Source organism: Phaseolus vulgaris, chromosome 5, assembly GCF_051622355.1.
Source record: "Phaseolus vulgaris cultivar YP4 chromosome 5, ASM5162235v1, whole genome shotgun sequence".
NCBI lineage: Eukaryota > Viridiplantae > Streptophyta > Magnoliopsida > Fabales > Fabaceae > Phaseolus > Phaseolus vulgaris.
In genome coordinates this window covers 41,229,454-41,249,840 of record NC_143502.1, presented here as the reverse complement: position 1 = coordinate 41,249,840, position 20,387 = coordinate 41,229,454, and the positions used below count along the sequence as shown (strand labels likewise).

The 20,387-nt window shown below is 32.5% G+C and overlaps 1 protein-coding gene across 9 annotated transcripts; it reads left to right on the top strand.

Annotated features, from left to right (window-relative positions):
- Positions 1 to 4,143: 4,143 nt before the first annotated feature.
- Positions 4,144 to 18,766, top strand: LOC137835801 (flowering time control protein FPA). Of its 9 annotated transcripts, none has more exons than XR_011085153.2 (8): positions 4,163 to 4,627; positions 4,754 to 4,999; positions 5,718 to 5,759; positions 5,961 to 6,934; positions 7,537 to 8,863; positions 15,716 to 15,841; positions 17,494 to 17,551; positions 18,458 to 18,766. XR_011085153.2 is itself a non-coding variant. In XM_068644480.2 (6 exons), the coding sequence occupies exons 1-5, from the start codon at positions 4,358 to 4,360 to the stop codon at positions 8,849 to 8,851; spliced, it is 2,847 nt and encodes a 948-aa protein (XP_068500581.2). In that variant the 5' UTR covers positions 4,163 to 4,357; the 3' UTR covers positions 8,852 to 8,863; positions 15,716 to 17,003. The 9 variants fall into 9 exon arrangements, 3 of the variants coding, with proteins under 3 accessions (XP_068500581.2, XP_090158222.1, XP_068500583.2); XR_011085154.2 differs by lacking the exon at positions 18,458 to 18,766 and adding an exon at positions 17,648 to 17,926; XR_011085152.2 differs by lacking the exon at positions 18,458 to 18,766 and having other exon boundaries at positions 4,144 to 4,627; positions 17,494 to 17,926.
- The last annotated feature ends 1,621 nt before the right edge of the window (positions 18,767 to 20,387 follow it).

Below are 20,387 nucleotides of genomic sequence, written 5' to 3'. Positions count from 1 at the left end.
AAAAAAAGTTGGATAATATTTAGGTTATTTATTCTTTAAATAATACTATTTTATTTTATTTTTGTCCTATTCAATACTAGGATATATAAATGATTTTTTTATTTTTTTTTCGGCGTGCTTTATTTTGTTTACTCCCAAATATATTATAAATCTATTGTATTTCATATAGACAAATTCCTTCGGAAGATTATTAATTGACGGAACTAGTGAATAGTACGTAGCAACGCTGAAATTAAAAAGAAACTTAAACTAAATGTATTAATTTGTAGATTAAATTATAAATTAACTTTTCTATCTTTTATGTTTATTTAATTTGATATTTTAAAAGAGTCAACTTAGTTTTTTTATATTTTTGAACTAGTTTAAGATAGTTTTTTATGAGCTTAAACAAATACCGTTACAATTTAAAATTAATTTTTAATCATAAATCTTCTTTTTTTTTATTTTTTATTTTTGTCATTTATCCGTCTCTACCATTGCACTTATTCACTTCAATATGCCTTAATTTTTTATTTTTTTTTCCACCACCTACACCTATTCTTAGGTTATATTTGTATGGTGTTGTTGCACTCTTAACGAGGAATTAGAGGCTTATAAGGAGGTTACCATAACAATTAAGATGAATATGAATATAGTGAACAATTCAAAAATCTAAAGTAAAAAATACTTTAGGTATATAGGTTTTGAGTATATTGTTGTTAATTGTCCGAGTAAAAGAACCATGACGGTTAAATTGGTGATAATCGTGATTGATCATAGCTTCCAATCATCTAGAGCTAGCTCCCATTCCTCTTCAAAAATCCCAAGTGAAGACGAGTGTGAAATCCTTCTTGTAGGTAACTTATTGGTGGTAAGACAAATGTTGGGAACAATTCAAAAACCTTTTAATGAAATCTAAAGAAAAAATATTTTTCACATCCGTTGTCTTATTAACAAGTTATGTTTCATGATCATAAATGGGAGTGGTTGTGGTAATGTGTCAAGTACAAGAGTAGTGGATAAACTTGAATTATCCATTATCTCTCATAAAAAAATCCTATAAATTACAATACCTTAGTGAAGAGGGTGAAATTATGGTCAATAAACAAGTCCTCCTAACATTTGTCATTGGAAAATATAAAGATGAAGTTTTATGTGATGTTGTGCCAATGGAAGTCACACATGTGTTTTTGGGAAGGCCTTGACAATATGATAGAAAGATTTTACATGATGGTCATACCAATAAAATTTCTTTCAACTTCCAAGGGCACAATATTATATTAAAACCTCTTTTTCCCAAAGAAGTTAACTGAGGATCAAAATAAAAATGAAAACAAAAAAAGAATATGAAGAAGGTGAGGAAAATAACAAAATGGATCTCCTCATCTTACCACATGTGGTGAAAACAGTAATGTTGACCCGTCCGAAAATAAATAATGTATGCCCTATTCAATACTCTCCTTCCTTGTCTTTGTCATCTTCTCATAGTTTTAATTACATGCAATATTTGTTAGAAAAAATTGGGGATGTTTTCAAATTCCTCCTAAAGGTTTACACCTTATAAGAGACTTTTTACATCAATTTTCTTTGTCCCTAAACATTATCTACAAATTTTACATGTATCTATAACTATTCCACTCAATCTCCAAAAACTCAATGAAGATAAGTTTGCTTCACCACGCATATCTAACATTTCTATTTGTAAAGTGAACAAGTTAACTATGTTATCTACATGAGTTCTAAATTCGATAACAAATTTCTTCCAACATGAAGACCCTGGTATGACTCAACTTTACAAGAGCTTACAAATAATATAGAATAGTCTTTGATTTGACTACCATTTATCACTGTATGTTCGATCTGGCCTGTAATTTTTTTTTTTTTTCAATACTTAACACATGGAACTCATTTATTTGTTATGTTGTAACTAACTCTTGTTTTATTTAAATTTGAATTAGGATGTTTCATGATCAATTTTATTTTTCCATCAACAAAACATCAATTATGTTTAAGACTACTATTCCATTCACCTAATAATAGCACATCAAAATTTTGGAATGTGATTTCTTTTTTCTTTAGGAACAATTTCAGAACAATTACAAAATACTAACTTCTTTTAATAAACATGGTTAATAATTTTAATTAAAATTATTTACAAAATTTTTTATATGAAATTTTATAAATAAATTATGGATATGATTGCATTGTTCAGATCATAATATTGATTGTGAAAAAAATATTAATTTTCTTATTTACAATTTTTGTATCCAAAATATATAAATACATATTTAAACCTATATGTATAAACATTTATTTTTATTTTAATTAAACTCTTTAACAATTTCAAGACAAGGGTATCCGACTAATCAAATAAATAACACATTTACTTTTTTTTTTATATTAAATTCACTTCAATTATATCATCTACAATATTTTTTCTTAAATTTTCTAATTTTTACCTATTTTTATACATTCAATCAATACAATTTTCCACTTTCTTTCTTCTCATTTCCTTTGCTTTCCACTTTCCACCTTCTCCTTAGTATGGGTACATGGTCAAGATTTTTTCCTATACATCTATATATTACAAGAAACAAAAGACTTTAAATTGTATAATTTACAATTAATATTTTTTTTGTTTTAGATTGAGTAATTCAATTTTTTTTACTTTGGAGTTCTGGAATTAAAAGATTTATTTTCTTTAATTTTACTCTTTTGATTTATCCGGATAAAAGCTTAAATATTTTCAATACAAACACATGTTTAATATTTTTTGATTAATCAGAAAGAGTGAAACCCATTGTTCCATGAAATCTATTTGCTGCATTTACCACAATTGCATCTATCAACACCTAGCAAGATTATCAGCAAAAATATGAAAATGACAAGAGATATAAATAACAAAGGATAAAATGTATATTTTAAAAAATTGAAGATGAAAGAAAATATGGAAATGCATAAAGTAATTGTGGATTTATTTTTAAAATATGCAAATAAAATCATGACACTTTTTGAGTCTTACTTATTTAACCACAAACTTTATAAATTTTGTCTGCAGGTTCATAAAGAGAGATTTGATAAAAATAGATAAAAAAAAAAACTGACAGAAAAAGATGAAATCATTAACTTTAAAAGTTAGTGAAGTTAAATTTAAACTGACACAATCACTATTTTAAATCGGTTTAAAATAAAAAAAGCATCGAATTAATTTTTTAGAAGGTTTAAAAATATAAACGAAAAAAATGTTTTTTTTTAAAGATAAATGTTACTATGACACTAGTAGACTAAAAGATCCGAGTTTATAATTATGATGTCATCCAATATAATTTAAGAAATTATTTCATTTTCTGTATCATTATAATTTAAACTTTTATTTGATATTTTTTATAATTTTTAAAATTTATCTTTTATTTTGGATTTAAAAATTTGAAATTAAAAGAATACAAAATTAAAATATTATTTTAGAAAAATAATTTCAAAATATCAAAATATATTTTAGAAAAGTAAATCTTGAACACAAAATCTGGAAATACATTCAATTTCTAAAATTTAGAAGTGTGTTAGGAAATTCAAGAAATGTATTATTGATGAGAGATTACGAAATTATTTTTTCATTTTCACTTTTTTTTTCCTTTAAGGTCATTTTCGTTATTTTATAGAATCATTTTTATCATTTTATTGAAAAATTAGATATAACTTGTAGCATAAACATTAACACATACACTAATACGATATAGATACAAATACAAAGATACATATAATTTATAAAATGTAAGATACAAGAACACAAATATATATATTACATAATTATGAATTATATAAATTGATAATAAATATTTATGTGTACAAGTATATTTAGTTTTTCTTCGTAGCATATGTTTTTCAGGATTCAAAAAGAATTTGTTAAATTTATATTAAAAATTTATATAAATTTAAATTTTTAAAAAATTAATGTATTTTTATTTTTAAAATTATATTAAAATTATTAAAAATTCATTAAATATTTTTTGAATTTGACAGTGTAATATGAATATTGATATTTGATAGATATATCCGACACACGTTTCAAAAAAACTTATTTCCTTTTTAGTTATAATTGGATGTAATAAACTTATTAGCATTTATTTAAAAGTAATTAATGCGGATAAGATAGTTTATTAGTCTAAGCTAAGAATTTGATGCGGTGGCGTGGGTCCATGCGAGCAGTGCAGAGAGCCGCATCACAAAAAACGAGGTTTCTCCAAGCAAAATCAAATTTCCATGTCTTTCATTTGTAGGGTTTGAAACGCTCTTTGCGATAATAAACTACATTATTTGGGGATTTTCCCCTCTCTGGAACCAAAACCTACTTCTCCATTGTTGCAGTTTTGGGATTACAATGCCGCCTCCTACAAAATCCCTCGAAAGCGAGGACTGGGGAACCCCAACCAACAACCTCTGGGTCGGAAATCTGCCGCCGGAGGTCGCCGATTCCGATCTCATGGAACTCTTCGCTCCCTACGGTTCTCTCGATACTCTCGTTTCCTATTCCCCTCGCACCTTCGCTTTCCTCTTGTTTGGACGCGTCGAAGACGCTAAGGCCGCGAAAACCAACTTACAAGGCGCGTTGCTCCGCGGCTTTCAAATCAGAATCGAATTTGCAGTACCGGTTCGTGAAAACTGACGGCGTTTATATTTATGATTTATGTTTATTTTTCATTGATTTCACAATGTGAGTTTTCAGTGAGAGTAATGATGGTGATTGAATAATGAAATGGACGTAATGTGTTTTCAGGCAAGACCGTGTAAACAGCTCTGGGTGGGTGGTGTTAGCCACGCTGTACCGGTGGAGGAATTGGAAGCGGAATTTCGTAAATTCGGTAAGGTTGAGGATTTCAAGTTCTTCAGAGACCGTCGTACTGCGTGTGTTGAGTTTCTCAATCTGGATGATGCTACGCGGGCCATGAAAGTCATGAACGGGAAGCGATTAGGTGGCGGCCATATTTTTGTAGACTTCCTTAGGTCACAATCTACGAATAGAGTAAGCTTCTTTTGATTAATTTGCTGTTTCGTTCATTTTCCATTTTTTTGTTAATTCGTTTGCCTGTTATGCTACCAGCATCTTGATGTGTCGTGGTTGTGTCTATAAAGCAGTTTCGGTCAGGTCAGTGGAAAGTGGTTGTTTTAAACTTGTGTGTAGAGAAAATGTTGTTTTTCAGTAAATGTGAAAGTTTGTTAAGATCGTGATTCTTGTACCTAAGATCGGGAAGGGTCATAGACTCAATGTGACTGCAAAATGAATCATATTATTCTAGCTTAAATTCAAATGTGCTGTCTCACTCACGTGTGTGTGCGATAGAGATAGAGTCAGAGTCAGGTTTGGCAATCTAAATTGAATTGCGGTGTGTGATCAGGGTGTAGATCATAAGGTCGCACAACCTCGCAAGGTAAATCTTAATCATTACAAATTTGATCAATATTACCATATTTCAGTAACTTCCTAAATCTTTGTAAATGGAAAGATGGCTTTGGTTGCTTTAATTTAAAGCTTTGTCTGATATCTTCAATGATGTCTGTTGGGTGTCAGCTATATCAGCTTCAACAACTTTTGCTTTCATGTTTTATATAGAAATTGTTGAGTTGGGTTGTTTCCTTGTAAATCTTTAGCACTTTAGCTACCTTTGTTTTTGGCTGTTTAATATTTACTCTTCTGCCTATTATTCTCATATGGCTAATGCTTCCTTTAATGATTTCTATAGGATTTTTTGGTTGACCAAGGGCAGTTTCAGGCTAGACCACAGGTTAGAGTTCCTAATTGAATTTGTTTTTAGTTCTGTTTATCTGTAATTAGATACATGCTATGTTTATGTTTTGGTAAGACGTGTTCCGTACTTTGTTAGGAATAGTGGGTGCATAAAATGATTACTGTTTTCACTTTTCTATATGTCTTTTACTAGGAACTTTACTAATGTTCCTTATAAATACTCATTCTTGTGTCACAGCATTTGCAATCTTCAATGGGGAGGAATAGTCAACCCAGTAACATTTTGTGGATAGGTTTTCCTCCTTCATTTCAAATTGATGAACAAATGCTCCACAATGCCATGATTTTGTTTGGTGAAATTGAGAGAATCAAGAGTTTTCCTTCTAGACATTATTCATTTGTTGAATTTAGAAGCATTGATGAAGCTCGCCGTGCCAAAGAGGGCCTTCAAGGACGGCTTTTTAATGATCCTCGAATAACGATTATGTATTCAAGCAGTGATCTGACACCTGGCAAAGATTACCCTGGATTTTATCCTGGAAGTAAAGGGCCTTTACCTGATGGATTAGTTAATGAGCATCCATTTCGACCACAACAAACGGATGTGTTTGGTCAAAATCGTCCTATAGTTCCAAATAATTTTCCTGGGCAATTGCCACCTGGTGGTATTAGTGGACCTAATGCCCCAATGCGACCTTTTGTTCCTCAAGGTCTTGAACCTCTTAACTCAGGTCCTGATTTTAATGAGATGGGCGCACTTCACAAATTTCAAGATGGTAGCTCTAGAATGGGTCCAAGCTGGAAAAGGCCATCTCCTCCTGCCCCTGGTATGCTTTCTTCTCCTATGCCTGGTATTAGGCCCACCTCTGGTCCATGGGATGTACTTGACACAAACCAATTTTCAAGAGATTCCAAACGCTCGAGGATAGATGATGCTATGCTTATTGGTGATGCTCCATTTCCTTTAAGAAATATTGATGACCGTGGATTAAGATTAGAACAACCATTTGCAATTGATCCAATTATTGATGGAGGTGGTTCTGGTCCAAAGAGTCACCTTGGTCCAGTCGGCACTAGGATCACATCTGGAGTTCCTGGTTCTGTCCAACCTGATATTGTTGAACATATATGGCGTGGAATTATTGCAAAAGGGGGAACTCCTGTTTGTCGTGCTAGATGTGTGCCTATTGGAAAAGGGATAGGCACTGAGATGTGAGTATAATTTTCCCTTTTCTTTTGAATGTCTTGGTCAATTTTTTAGAAATTCAAGGGATTGGATGAAGGAAATTGTATTGATTATCAGAATTGTAATTTTTAATCTCCTGTTTCTTGCAAGGTCCTCATGCAGCATATAATTTTTCCTTTGCATGTTGTTTCTTTACTGTGCAAAACCATGACATGAAATTTTCAGTGTTTTGCACTGCATGCAAGCTTTTCTGTTATATTGTATTGTTCTTCCTGCCTACGATTAGGGAGCATAGTCTGTTTATTGTTCTTGCAAGTGTCTTGTGTTCCTGAACTATGGTTTAAATTTGTAGAAATATAGTTTCACATGGTGTGTGCAAACTATAATCCAAGCATACACATAATAGTTTTGGTATGGATTTGGATGGCAAATTATTTTGGAAGTAATGCAAAGGGAAAACTATCACTTTATTCACTCTGTAAAATCTGCATGTGTACAAATGGACATTGTTGCCTTTCCTATTTCTTTAAGTCTACCTGGATAATGTTTTGATAGCCTCCTGACTCTACTTTTTCAGGCTACTCTTTTGCTGTTGTAATTAAAAGTTTGTTCTGTGCTTTTGCTGCAGTCCTGATGTTGTAGATTGTGCTGCTAGGACTGGATTGGATATGTTAACGAAACACTATGCTGATGCAATTGGCTTTGAAATTGTTTTCTTTCTCCCTGATAGTGAAGAGGATTTTGCTTCATACACTGAATTCCTTCGTTACCTTAAAGCAAAAAACCGTGCCGGTGTTGCCAAGTTTACTGATAACACCACTCTATTTTTGGTACCTCTTTCTGATTTCTTGACCAAGGTTTTGAAAGTCACAGGACCTGAACGATTATATGGTGTGGTTCTTAAGTTTCCATTAGTTCCAAGTAGCACATCTGTTCAACAAGCAATGCATTTTCCTTCACCCTCTACTCAGTATGTGCAACAGATTCCCCCTTCACAACCTGAGTATGGTTCAATCTCTATAAAGGAGCAACCAATTTTACCAATGGAATATAACAGATTGTTGCATGATGATTCTAAGCGTCTGCCAAAACCACTTCATCTTGCTACGAGTGTCACTCCTCCACCTCATTCTGTTCCTCCTGATTATGCTTCTACTTATACAGCTTCTGCATCTCAAGCGGGAGTTACACTGACCCCTGAACTTATTGCGACTTTAACTTCCTTTCTGCCTTCAACTATACCATCATCAACAGCTGGTGGCACAATGACTGTGGTTGGTCCTTCTAATGTGAAGCCACCTTTTCCATCTGTTGCATCTAATGATGGAAATCAATCTCATTTGTGGAAACAAGATCAGCAAACTGCAGAACCACCTAGTTATCATACTCAACAGTTTGGGAGTATTCATAATTCTCAATATCCTTATCCACCTGCATCTTCTACTGGGCACCCTGCTCAAGTTGTCTCTGGCAGTTCTCATTTCCATGATACGGCTTCATGTCTTCAGCAGCTAGGTGCTGTTTCATCGTCTACATCCTTGACTAATTTCATTATACCTTCTCAAAATGGACAGGAAGCTGCTCCCCCTCAAGTCGGTCAACAGTATCAGGTGGAAGTCCCCCATGGCTCTGAGAAAGGCTATGGAGTAGTTCAGGGAACAGATCCCTCTGTTCTATATAGTTCCAAGGCATTCCAACAACCTAATAATTATATTCCCTCATCCAACCAAGTTTCCAATGCTGCTTCACAGCAACACATGAATTCAGAGCCCCCAAATCAGCAACTTCAACCTGCTTTATGTGGAGCTGGCCAGGGAAACTCCGAATTGGAGGCTGATAAGAACCAGAGGTACCACTCAACACTACAGTTTGCTGCAAACCTTCTCTTCCAGATACAGCAACAGCAAACTCAAGGAGAGCATGGGCCTGGAAATCAGCAATAAGAATTGTTTTCCGTGAGTAATTATCCCATGACTAATTCTTTTAATTGTTCTTCATATTGTAATAAGATTAGGTTGATTATTTTCTTTATATCTAGGGATTGTGATCATATTGTATTATTTTCCCAAATCTTTTTAGGCACCAAGAATAAACATGTTGCTTGTTACCTGTTGCATAGCTTAGTTGCATATTTCATGAATAAATCATCTCTGGGTTCTAAATCTGAAAATCATCTGGTAGTAATGTGAGAAACAATGCAAACCTTGAGTATTTGAAGTTAAAAGGTTAAAATTATCACTTGTAAGAAAATACGAGTCTATGCTGTTGTCCAGTTCTGTGAGGATTTCCTTATCAGGGTATTTTTTTAGGTGGTTGGGGATGGAGGGATTTGAGGAGAAAAGGCAGGCTTAACTGATAGATTTTGTAGGTAACTTGTTGTTAGGCTGGGTGCTTCCTTTAGTAGTTTTTTTAGTCAATTTGTTATTTATTATTAGGTTGGGTGTGTTCTATATTGGTAGGTTTTGGCATATTTATTTACAATGGTACTTTTTCAATGTAGTTGTTGATAATAACATGTGGTACACAGTCCCAATTGGATGCAGTTTTCACATGTCACACTTTTTGTGCCTATATTCTATGTTTCATTTTGTGTTGCAGTACATATGATATATGAAAAGTTCTCCCTTTTGCTGTTCAGATGGATGGAAACTCAAAATTCTTTGTATTATTTATTTAGCCAAAAAGAAGGGAGCATGAATATAGTATTATTAGTATCAACTTATGCTTGTTTTGTACTATGTTTTCGTTTTTCTGCTTGGGACTTGGCTAGTAAGTTTGGGCCCAGCTCTTATTAGCTGGCCTGTGTGTCATCTATAAAAGCATACAACATAGAGAGACCTGCAAGCTATGATGGGTCACATGATCAGAGACTTTGTGCTGTATGAATAGAGTGAAAAGGAAGAGTGGAGACCTGCATGAACAACAGTGTATTTGTTGGAAAACGACCTGACAAAAAGCAGTGTAGGGTTGTCTGGAAACTAAAATGGGTGTCGTTTTTTTTATCAAAATACAGTTCAGCTTACACTAAGTAAAGTGTGTTGAAACAGAAAACCCGTGTTTCTTATGAAAGAAAGATCAGGGAAATAAAAAAAAGACCCTTAAAAATGGTTTGTAATGATAAAACATGGGGATGTAGATGGGCTTTTTATTTGTAGAGGATAGCTTCTGCAACAGCTCTACTGAGATAGTGCCTAAGATTATAGTCAAAACTGCTGTGATAGGAAATCACCACGTGACGTGATGTTCTAAGGCCACAATGGTTCATGTCGATGCAACCATTTCTATTGAATACCCCCTTCCTTTTAGATCTAATGATATAAAGTTATACACTCAAGTCCTACATCATTCGAAATTGAAATATATTAAGTCAGACTTTAGATTAGTTTAAAGTTGGCATGTGTTGTAATTTAGATGTAATTTTTGTTTTTAATTCATGGAAACATTGCTTTAAATACCAGATCAGACCTGTCAGTTTGATTGTTCAGGTGACCAGCATGTCAACTTAAAAATATTAGTTCATCTCAAATCAGATCTAGTGAGAACAAGTTGAACTGACCCAAAACCGATAATAGTTGGTACAAACCCGGTATATTCTTAAGTTGTCATTTTTAAAATATTTTTAATTTAATCTAAAACATGTTTACACCAAATAAATAACAGTACAAACCCGGTTTGAACTGGTATATTCATAATTTTTTTTTATATTTTTAACTTAGTCTAAAACATGTTTACACCAAATAAAACACATTTAAGAATTAAACATACTATAAATGATTGTGTCCTTTATACATTTTTACCTTATAAAACTTGTAATGTAGTCGTTTAGTATAATTGTATAATAGTATTTTATTATTTATAATATTAAATTATTTTAAGTTTAATTTTAATTACTGTCGGTTCAACTACTCTTCAGCTGCAGTGAACTACTAATAAACCATGAACTAGTACTTCCACTGTTTTGGTGTTGTGTAACATTAAGCGAAACTTTTCATTCTGAATACTAATATTGACTTATTTTTACTACATAAAATGTATTAATATGATACAAACTATGCTTGTATAAAGGGTACGCCTAAAAAAATGTCATTTGCTATTAATAATTATAGTTTTAAATTGCTTTTTTGTAGTTTGCCTGTGATCTATATTTTGTCTCCCCAAATTAGATCTTAGATGCAACTTTTCTAGAACACAAATAAGTAATGCCTTGCTTATAAAATGTAATCTACCTCATTTGTGGGTAGTGGTGTATTATACTATTAATGGGTAATTGCATTTTCCCTATATGGGACGGCATTCTAGTCCACCTCATTTGTGGGTAGTGGTGTATTATACTATTAATGGGTAATTGCATTTTCCCGATATGGGACGGCATACTAGATGTAATTATTTAGTTGAGGGTTATTCTATATAAAGTCCACTTGATTAAACTGTCAATTATTGTAATATATAATGTAACTTGGAGCTGTGGCTATTAACCTGGAATAAATGGACCTCAGAAATTGTAATGTCATCTATTTATGATGGCTTAGGTGTAAAATCTATAAGCAACAAGTTAGCTCACCTTTGCAAGTTGATGTGTTCTTTCAGGGAAGCATTCTATGGAAAGAACTTCGTGGTTTCTGCATGCTGTTTTCTTCCTAATTTTGTGTGCTGTGGAGATTCTTAATCTCTTCAGCAACTTGAAGGGCCAATTATGTCAATTTATTCTATTTTCTCTTAAAACTGAGAAAGAAATTTTGTGGGGGCTAAAATATTATATTGCAGATTTATTTTAATTTTGACTGTGGATTAGGTGCACATCTATTTGATTCTTTTCCAACCTTGTACGCATTTCTTAGTTTCTTTTTCTTTTACTACTATTATGCCAAAAGTCTCGGTTATTGTAGATGTCAACTAATGGTTTATTTTCTAGTATTTTTGGCAGGTTTAACTATGGTTATATTGGTCATTCTCTCTCTCTCTCTCTCTCTATATATATATATATATATATATACACACACACACATACATACATATATTATATATATGTATATATTTTTTTTTCTTGCAGTATCCCCTTTATTAATGATTATTAATGATGATAATTTTCTTACCATTTTGTAAAATAGATGTTTGATCCTTAATTATATTTTTTTTGAAAAAGAAAAACTTGAGATTTGAAAGAGAAACATTGTGGAAGAGTCAACTGGTAATGTAGGAGTAACGGGTGACTCATCGGTATACGCCTGAGTTCCCAAGCAACTTCCAACACCTATCAATTGTATGTCCAATGCAGTGACAATGATTGCATTTTTGGATGATTTTTAGAATTACCTATGCAAGAGCATCCAAAATTATTATTTTGTGATGCAAAGGTAGTGTTTGTTTTTTGAGGAATACAGAGGAGCGCATATCATGTGGAAGTCATAGTAAGGTTTACTAGTGATCTCAAAATTTGATCACGCAGACTCTTGTAGCAAGTCTTACAAGCCCTAGGTTATGTATTGCGGTTATAATGGTTGAAGGAGTTCATTAAAATCAAGTATGGCAGCATGAAGCACTCAAGATAAACATAGAAAATGTCGTGGAGTGAGAAGTGTTAAGAGATCTTGGCGCATGAGGCCGAAAGATTGAATGTCATTTGTATAAAGGGCATGAGCCTTTCTCTCACTCCTAATTGATGCACATGTCTATTAAGGGCCTGAAATAGGTTTTAGTGGATTTAATAACACTACACAGTTGAGCATCAATCTTTATCCATTGTTCTCGATTTCAGAATGGATTCAACAGTGGTATTTGTATCCCAATCCACTCAACCGTAACCTGATGTTGAAGGCCCAAGTTGAATAGTTAGGCCCCCGATCATCTTCTCAATACTAACGATATAGTTAAAAAATGGGAGAATCTGTTGTGGAGTTGGAAGACATTTTTTTAATGTGAAGCCGTAGGAAGTAATACTAAGGAAAACAATCTGTAGGTGGCACCAGAATAGTGAAAGAGAAATTGGGAGAAAATAAAAAAAAAAATAGAAATTCTTCAAAGATAGTGGGTATCAAGCCAACGCAGTTTTGAAACCATGTTAAACTCTAAGAAAGGGAGAAATATTGAGATGAAATTGTCTCTCTGAGACAACACGGGTGCTTCATTTATATTGAGAAAAATAAATCAATACACTGAATAGAGGATATTTGATATCCTCTTATAACAAAGATATGATACAAGAATAAATAAAAACATTCCTAATAATACATATTTAGTCTAGATATTCTTGATTATATAATCTCAATTCATTATTTCTATAATTACAACAATTGTTATCTTCGTAATTCGCTCTATATGCTTTTTCTTGCAGTACCTTTATTACTGATAATTTTCTTACCATGTTGTAAATTGATGTTTGATCCTTAATTATATCTTCTTGGCAAAAACCTTTAGGTTTTAATGTCCTGATTTCCTTTTATTAGTGTTTTTATCTTAAGATTTCTTCTTTTTTTTCCGGTTCTTGTAATTTTCTGAAATATCAAACTAAATTGTTATATATATAAACACTATTAGTTTTTCACTTTAAATTTTCTTTACCACAAGTTGAGAAAGACTTGTGTTGTTTTAAACATTATATATTATATTTTTTCTCTGTACATCTGTACAAAATATATTATTGATATGTGTTTACTATGAACCTTGTGAAAACCCCAAAGCTACCCATTATGTTGGAGGAGTCCATGTTGTATAAATCCCACATCAGAATCTCATAACTTGAATGTGCGGGTGAAGTCCTATTGCTTGCAGTTGGCTCCTAATATTTTCCTGCATCTTGAACCCCAACTTTCACATGAGCTGGTTGTCTACTAAGTCTGACTAGTTTTGGGTATACATACACTTCTATTATACTATAATCTCTCTTTTTACTCATTTGTATATAAGATTTGTGAAGCTCTAGAACCCAGTTGAGATAAACTTGTCAAGAAGTACTTGTAGGAAAAAGTTGAATTGAAGAACGTAAAATGAATCTAACTTTCCCCACTAGTTAAATCAACTTATGCATCTGAATGATTTTAGAAACTCCTTCATGTAACTTGTTCACATATTGAGGTGCATTAATTGATTTCACCTGTCAGAAAAATGATTCAGTGTACTTAAATTCTGTTTATTTTCTTTTCTGTTGGAAAGTTGCCTTAAATATGTTCATCCCTGCCCATCTTAAATGCTAAGATCTTGAAAGAATAATAGAATTTGCTTGAATCTCAACATTCCGTTTCTATACCCAACTTTGTTTCAAGCCTTATTCTTTCTCCTTCATTTTGAAATTGCCATTTTGTTTCACTATCATGAAATCATAGCTATTGTAGGGGAATGTGGCTGGTTTGGCAGATTCAGCCCAACCCTCTTCGGGCTTGCAGCTCTTGCAAGTTGGGGTTGTGTAGCTGACCTAGCCTTGGACGGCTCAAGACTTGCATGGATGCCTAGCGGGCCATGCTTTGGTTGGCCCAAGCATCAAGCCAACCAAATCAGGATAAGGATGGAAACATCAGATTGCCCTCCATCACTTGGCCAAGTACCAAGGCATCAATCAAATGAACTATGAATCGATTTGAGGCACTTAATCTGTCATGATTGTAAATAAGCCTTGTACATCAGACAATGTTGTTAAATGATGGCATGATACCGGAATGGTATGACGGATTACTTTTGCCAACCTCTAGGCCATTTTGTGAATGGAGACTGCAATGTTGTGTTTATATGTTGGAAATTGGGCCTTCTGTCTTTTTTCTCCATCCACCATTGATAACACTCTGACAGTAGTCTAGGATTACCTTCATGCACCTAAACCTAGTAGTCTGGGTAGTGAATTAGGCTATAAGATCTTTGGAATGCTTCTAAGAACAGTTGCCAATTCCAGATTTTGGAGTAGAGTGGTCAACCCCAAACATGACGTAGTAGTTGTAAGATGGTTGTTTTTCTTATGGTTTTTTATACATTAAAGTTAATACCATATGTATAAATGCCAAAAAATAGAAATACCCAATTAATAAACTATTTTTAATTAATAATAAAAACTCAGTGAACAAAGTATGAGTAGATAACAACAAAAGTCAATGAAACAACGACAGTTAACCTCTAAAGAACAAATAAAATTGATACTGGGAGGGAGAAAATGGAAAACATAGCACAAAAAGGAAAATGGATGTGAAAATCAGGTGTTAGAAAAAGTTTAGGGTGTTGCTGGAAATTGCAATGTGATTTCATCTGAGGGTTTTTCTCCTTTGAAGCTGAAGAACTGCCCCCAATAACTAATATGGATCAAAACATAAGGGCATTTCTTGGATTTCGACTGTGCTTCTCAGTAGTGTCTGCACTGCCTCTGATATTGTGTCTGCTATTCTGCTCTGGCACTAAGTATTTGCTGCTGTTAATAACATAGCTTGAAATGTTATTTTAATTCCGTTAATTTTGAATTCTAGGATATAAAAAATTGTTGTGTTCTTGTGGATAAATAAATAAAACTTTTCCAGACATGCTATTCTACTGCTAGGTAACAGTAAGTTTTATTTATAATTCCATGTGTACATTATGTGAAAATGAGTGTGGGTACATCTGTGAATATTATAAAATTTGTCATAATGGTGGTTGACCAATAAAATTATGCAGTTTTATACCACTTCTGTTCTGTTATTTTTTCTTTACACAATAAATAGAATTTCACTGTTAGTTATAGTGTGACATTTATTTTCTGCCCTTCATTGCTATATTTAGGAATGTGCATTTAGGCTTTGCATGATTGCCCTTTCTATATTTATATCTTATTTTGTCGATTTTTCTGATTACAGTTTTGCCCGTAATCTGTTAATAGTCCCTGGATTGCTGCTTGCTAAGTGTACATGTTCCTCCATCATCTTGGTTATCTTCAAGAGTTGCTATATTTCTCTCACTAACATTTGGAAAACCTTCTTCAGGTATGTTAAGAAAAATTTCTACCTCATTTCACAGTGCTTTAAATTTCTGTTAATGGTAGTCTTATATGCTGTTATGGTAAATTTCTGTTCATGAAAACCATTTCTGCAGCTCTATATTCTGTATCAAAAAGGGTGTAGGTTCTGTTTCATTCCTGTTAGATCTGTGTGTGTATTGTTATGTGCTATAGCTTTTCATATTGTTTTATTAAATATTTAAACCTAGGACACATAAATTCTGGTAGTAGAAATCATAGGCTGTGTTTTCGATTTTAATTTTTTTTTTCTGCTAGAATCTAAGGAAATAGATCATGATAGGTCCTCTATTTGTGGGAATGATTCAATTCAACTATTGGTGGATGATGATGTTATGGTTATGCCTATCGGTTTGCTCCTTTTCTTCAATCCCTTGTGACATTGTGTTTTAGGTTAAATGTATTGATTATGCAAATTTCTGTTAAATTGTCATCAATGAGAAGGGGCTGTCTGTTCGACTTTAGTTACTTTTAGGGGTTATTAGGAATTTTGTTGGGAGTATTGACAGCATTTGGTCCTTGGTACTGTCCTTAGTACATTCCTTAGTAGAACAATACCAGTTAATGACTTGTTCATACATGGTTTCATACACATATAGATACATCAACTATGTAACAATTTCCACACTACACATCTTAGAGTGCTTGCGTAATGATTCTGTTTATTTTGTAGTAGAGAGGTACTTCTGTTTAATTTTTTAACAGTAGCGTTAAATTTATCCATTATTATTTATTTATGATCTGTTTAAATTAGTTGTCTTTAAATTATAAGATATGCCTGATTCGTTTGATCTATTTCCAGTATTTGTCAGAGTGTTTGTGTTTATTTTTGTAATTGCATACATATCTAATCGTGAGAAAATACGGCATAATAATTAAGCCTTGAATTTCACTACGCTGCAATTGCATAGAATATTTTTTAAATGTTGTTTGCCATTATTTTTAAGCTGTAGTCTCAGAACACTTTCTTCCCCTAGAAGGTTAAATATTATTAGGGTTGGGAACTCAATCACTATAACTTATTTCAGAGTTGTAATTTGAACTATGTAAAGGATCTTAAGTGTGCTTCGAAAGATTATTTGAAGACACTTTCTGATGAAATTTGTAAAGTGAGTTACTGTTATTTACTGCTTTGGCGTCTAACCATTCTCATGGAACGATTAATAGAATCTAAAATTTTGGTACCAAATGCCATTTCTGACTTTCCCTTTTTTTTCTCCTACGCTTCCTTGTCATGACTCTTTCGTACCCAATATAATATGAAGATTGGTTTGCATTCATTCTACTGATTGCAATTGACGTGATTCAACCTCAAATTCCTTTCCCAAATTTAATAAAGGATATAACTTAATGCCGAATATTATACCTTAATAAAATTTAACACCTGGGCCGAACTTTTTTACTCTTTCTTAATACGAAGATTTATCTAAACAGGTAGTAGCCATTGCAATTCCATCTGTAATGCTGGTTGTTATCTTTGCCAGTAAAAATTCATCAGGATGACAAATTTGATAATGAATATTTAGGTATAAATGTTTCATGTCATTGGTATAAATTTATACTCTTATTTTCCTGCAAAGCAATCCAAGTCAATTTATTTGGTCTAATTATGAAATGTAGGAAAGTGGATCTGTGTGTGTTTGTGGTTTACTCCATAACCACCAATGTTGGAAAACAGGTATGGTTTTGATAATCGATTATATCCTAGAAGACGATGATTACTTTGATTTCATTTTAGCTTTATGATCCTGGAATTTCAATCTATTTTCACCAGCACTTTTCCTCGTTCTGCGTTGGGTAACTTTAAGGAATCTTGTTAAAAAAATTTACGTTTACTTCCAAAAATCCCTGGTCATCGAGATGCCGCCACATATTTCTGTTGAGTGTATTACTGCGGGGACACTGTTGTTAACCATGCTTTTGTGCTCCCAACTTATCGGAAATTCTCTATAGTATGAATTCATTTTGCTCATTCCTTTCTGTTTATCAAATCGCTTTCAAATCAGGAAACATATATATCTTAACGTATATATAAGCTGATTGGAGATTTTTTTTTTACAAAACTTAATTTTGGATTATTGTTTTCCTACTTGTTATTAATTAGTGATGTATCATTTTCTAGTATTTTTAATCGTATGACTTCCGAGTAGATACATATTTCATGCGCATGCTTTATAGATTCTGATGAGGTGTAGTATTACTGCAGATTTATGTCGTCAATTATTTTTAAAATGAGGAATTATGCTTCATTTATTCTGTGCCATAAAAAACTGTTAACCTGGTTTTATATTAATGATCAAATGTCACTAGTTTAAAAATCAACATTTCAAAAGCCGTTTGATTGCGCATTAATGGTGATGTAAGGGAACATATATGATCGAAAAAGTTTCAATCAGACTTAGTTATTATGCAGAAGACCCATATTTTAACCCAGATAAGGAAATACTATTAATAAATGTGAATTTCTAGCAGTTGAAATGCTGATAAGTGGTGTGATTTACTTGGTACATAATTGAAATTGAAATGTGATGAATGAGAAGGTTTGGTGCAATAATGGATATGACTCCTAATGTCCACTCTGTAGGTGATTGATTGCTGAGTGCGCAGTACTTAGGAGATGAACGTGTCTGTGCCGCATGAGGTGACCACCATATTTAATAAACACAACTTCATCATGTACCCATCTTTTTTTCATTTTTTTACTTCCTTCTACCTTTTTCAACCATACTAACTTTTCCTCCCAAATCTTGTTCTTGGCGAGATCCAGTGCCAGAGTTTTTGTATTTTAGAAAGGGAGGTTGTTTGTCGGAGGAATTGACCAATTTGTTTATACACAAATCTTCATTTCTGAGCCATGTGATTTAATGATAGAATTCTCAAGCATTCACAAATATTAAATTAAATAACCTACGAGATTGCTTGACAAAAACAGTACTTACATTTTACTAATAACCGTTGCTTCACTCAACTTTCTTTCGCAATAGTTTAATGAATACTTAAACCAACTTTCATTTATAGCATAATATTCTAATCATGCCAACTCCAAATATGTGCAATTGGTGTAATGGAATTATAACTTTTATTCATAAACTGAGAATTTATGTTATTATTATTTTTTGTACCGCTCTTTAATCAAATCAAACGAATTAATGAATTATACATGTAGTATAAAAGAAAAGAAAGGAAGTGAACAAATTGTTATTCTTTTTTATAAATATTTTGTCAACTTTGCAGATAATTGTAGATTTTTTCCAATCACTTTTAGGGATTAAACAAATTGTTATAAATAATTAAGATAAACTAAAATGTACTTTAAACATTAGAAACACTAGAGAATTGGAAAATTTAAATGGAGAAAGATATTTTATTAAAAAGAAAAACTTACACAGAACTATCTCAGAGCCCTTTCCCTTTAAAACTTTCTCTATCTCTGTATTCTATTTGAACTTGAAGGATGTCTCTTAACATAACGAGAGCCTCCTTAAATGGAAGATGAACTGTATGGATAACATTACTTCAATTGCTACAGTAATTGATTTACAATATTGGTAACGTGACCTTAAAAACCTTAAACTATCAGGATAATTGGTCTTCAGTGTGTATGTGTCTCTATATAGATATTTTGATTGGATATTTTAATGAACAAGAGAACATGAGACTAGGGTGGGAAAGGGGAGCAAATATCCCACGTTGGGAAACACGATTTATTCTTTGGCCAAAATGTTTTTTTAACTTGCGAGGTTTAGACATATTTTAAATTATGTGATTGTGTCGAATATTATACTAATTGGATACTTATGTATGTTTAATTAAAAAAATATTTATTGAATTTTTATAATTCTAATACGATTCTAATACCATTTAAAAAAAATACATTAGTATTCTAAAATTTTTAAACACCAAGCACCAAAGAAACAACCACATATCCAATTTCAATCACCATATCGTCATAAAAAGACCCAATGCAGAAGATTAATAAACACATAGATATGGAAGTCCTTTCTTCTTCATCCATTAAAGTGTGACGGTTTCAAGCATGAGAAAATATTAATGGGTTTGGTCTCCAATGAAACAAGGTGGTTGGGAGAAAGTTGGTTGCTTTATAGGTTCACTGCTTCTGCCTTCTGCTCCACTTTCATTGAAGCCACTGATCATCATTTGGAACTCAAGATTGCAGTGGGAACACCAAAGTGAACCTGAACTTATGGCGAACGCAGAGAAAAAGTGGTCGGAAGAGAACAAAAAAAGGGTAAATCGGGAAAGGAAAAGAGAAAAAAAATAAAATAATCCTAATACCAGAGGAAGCAACTCAGATAGAATTTCAACTAATTCTATTTTCTCAAGTCCTATAAATTTTTATAAAAAGTTCCAAAATTAGGGCTAGATATTTTCATAGAAAGAAAATTCCAAAATTGATTTTCAAATTATATAACACATTGTTAAGTTGCTTTTAAATTAGTATCCCATTATTACACACTCCAAATAAAATACTAGACTTACAACGACATAATAAA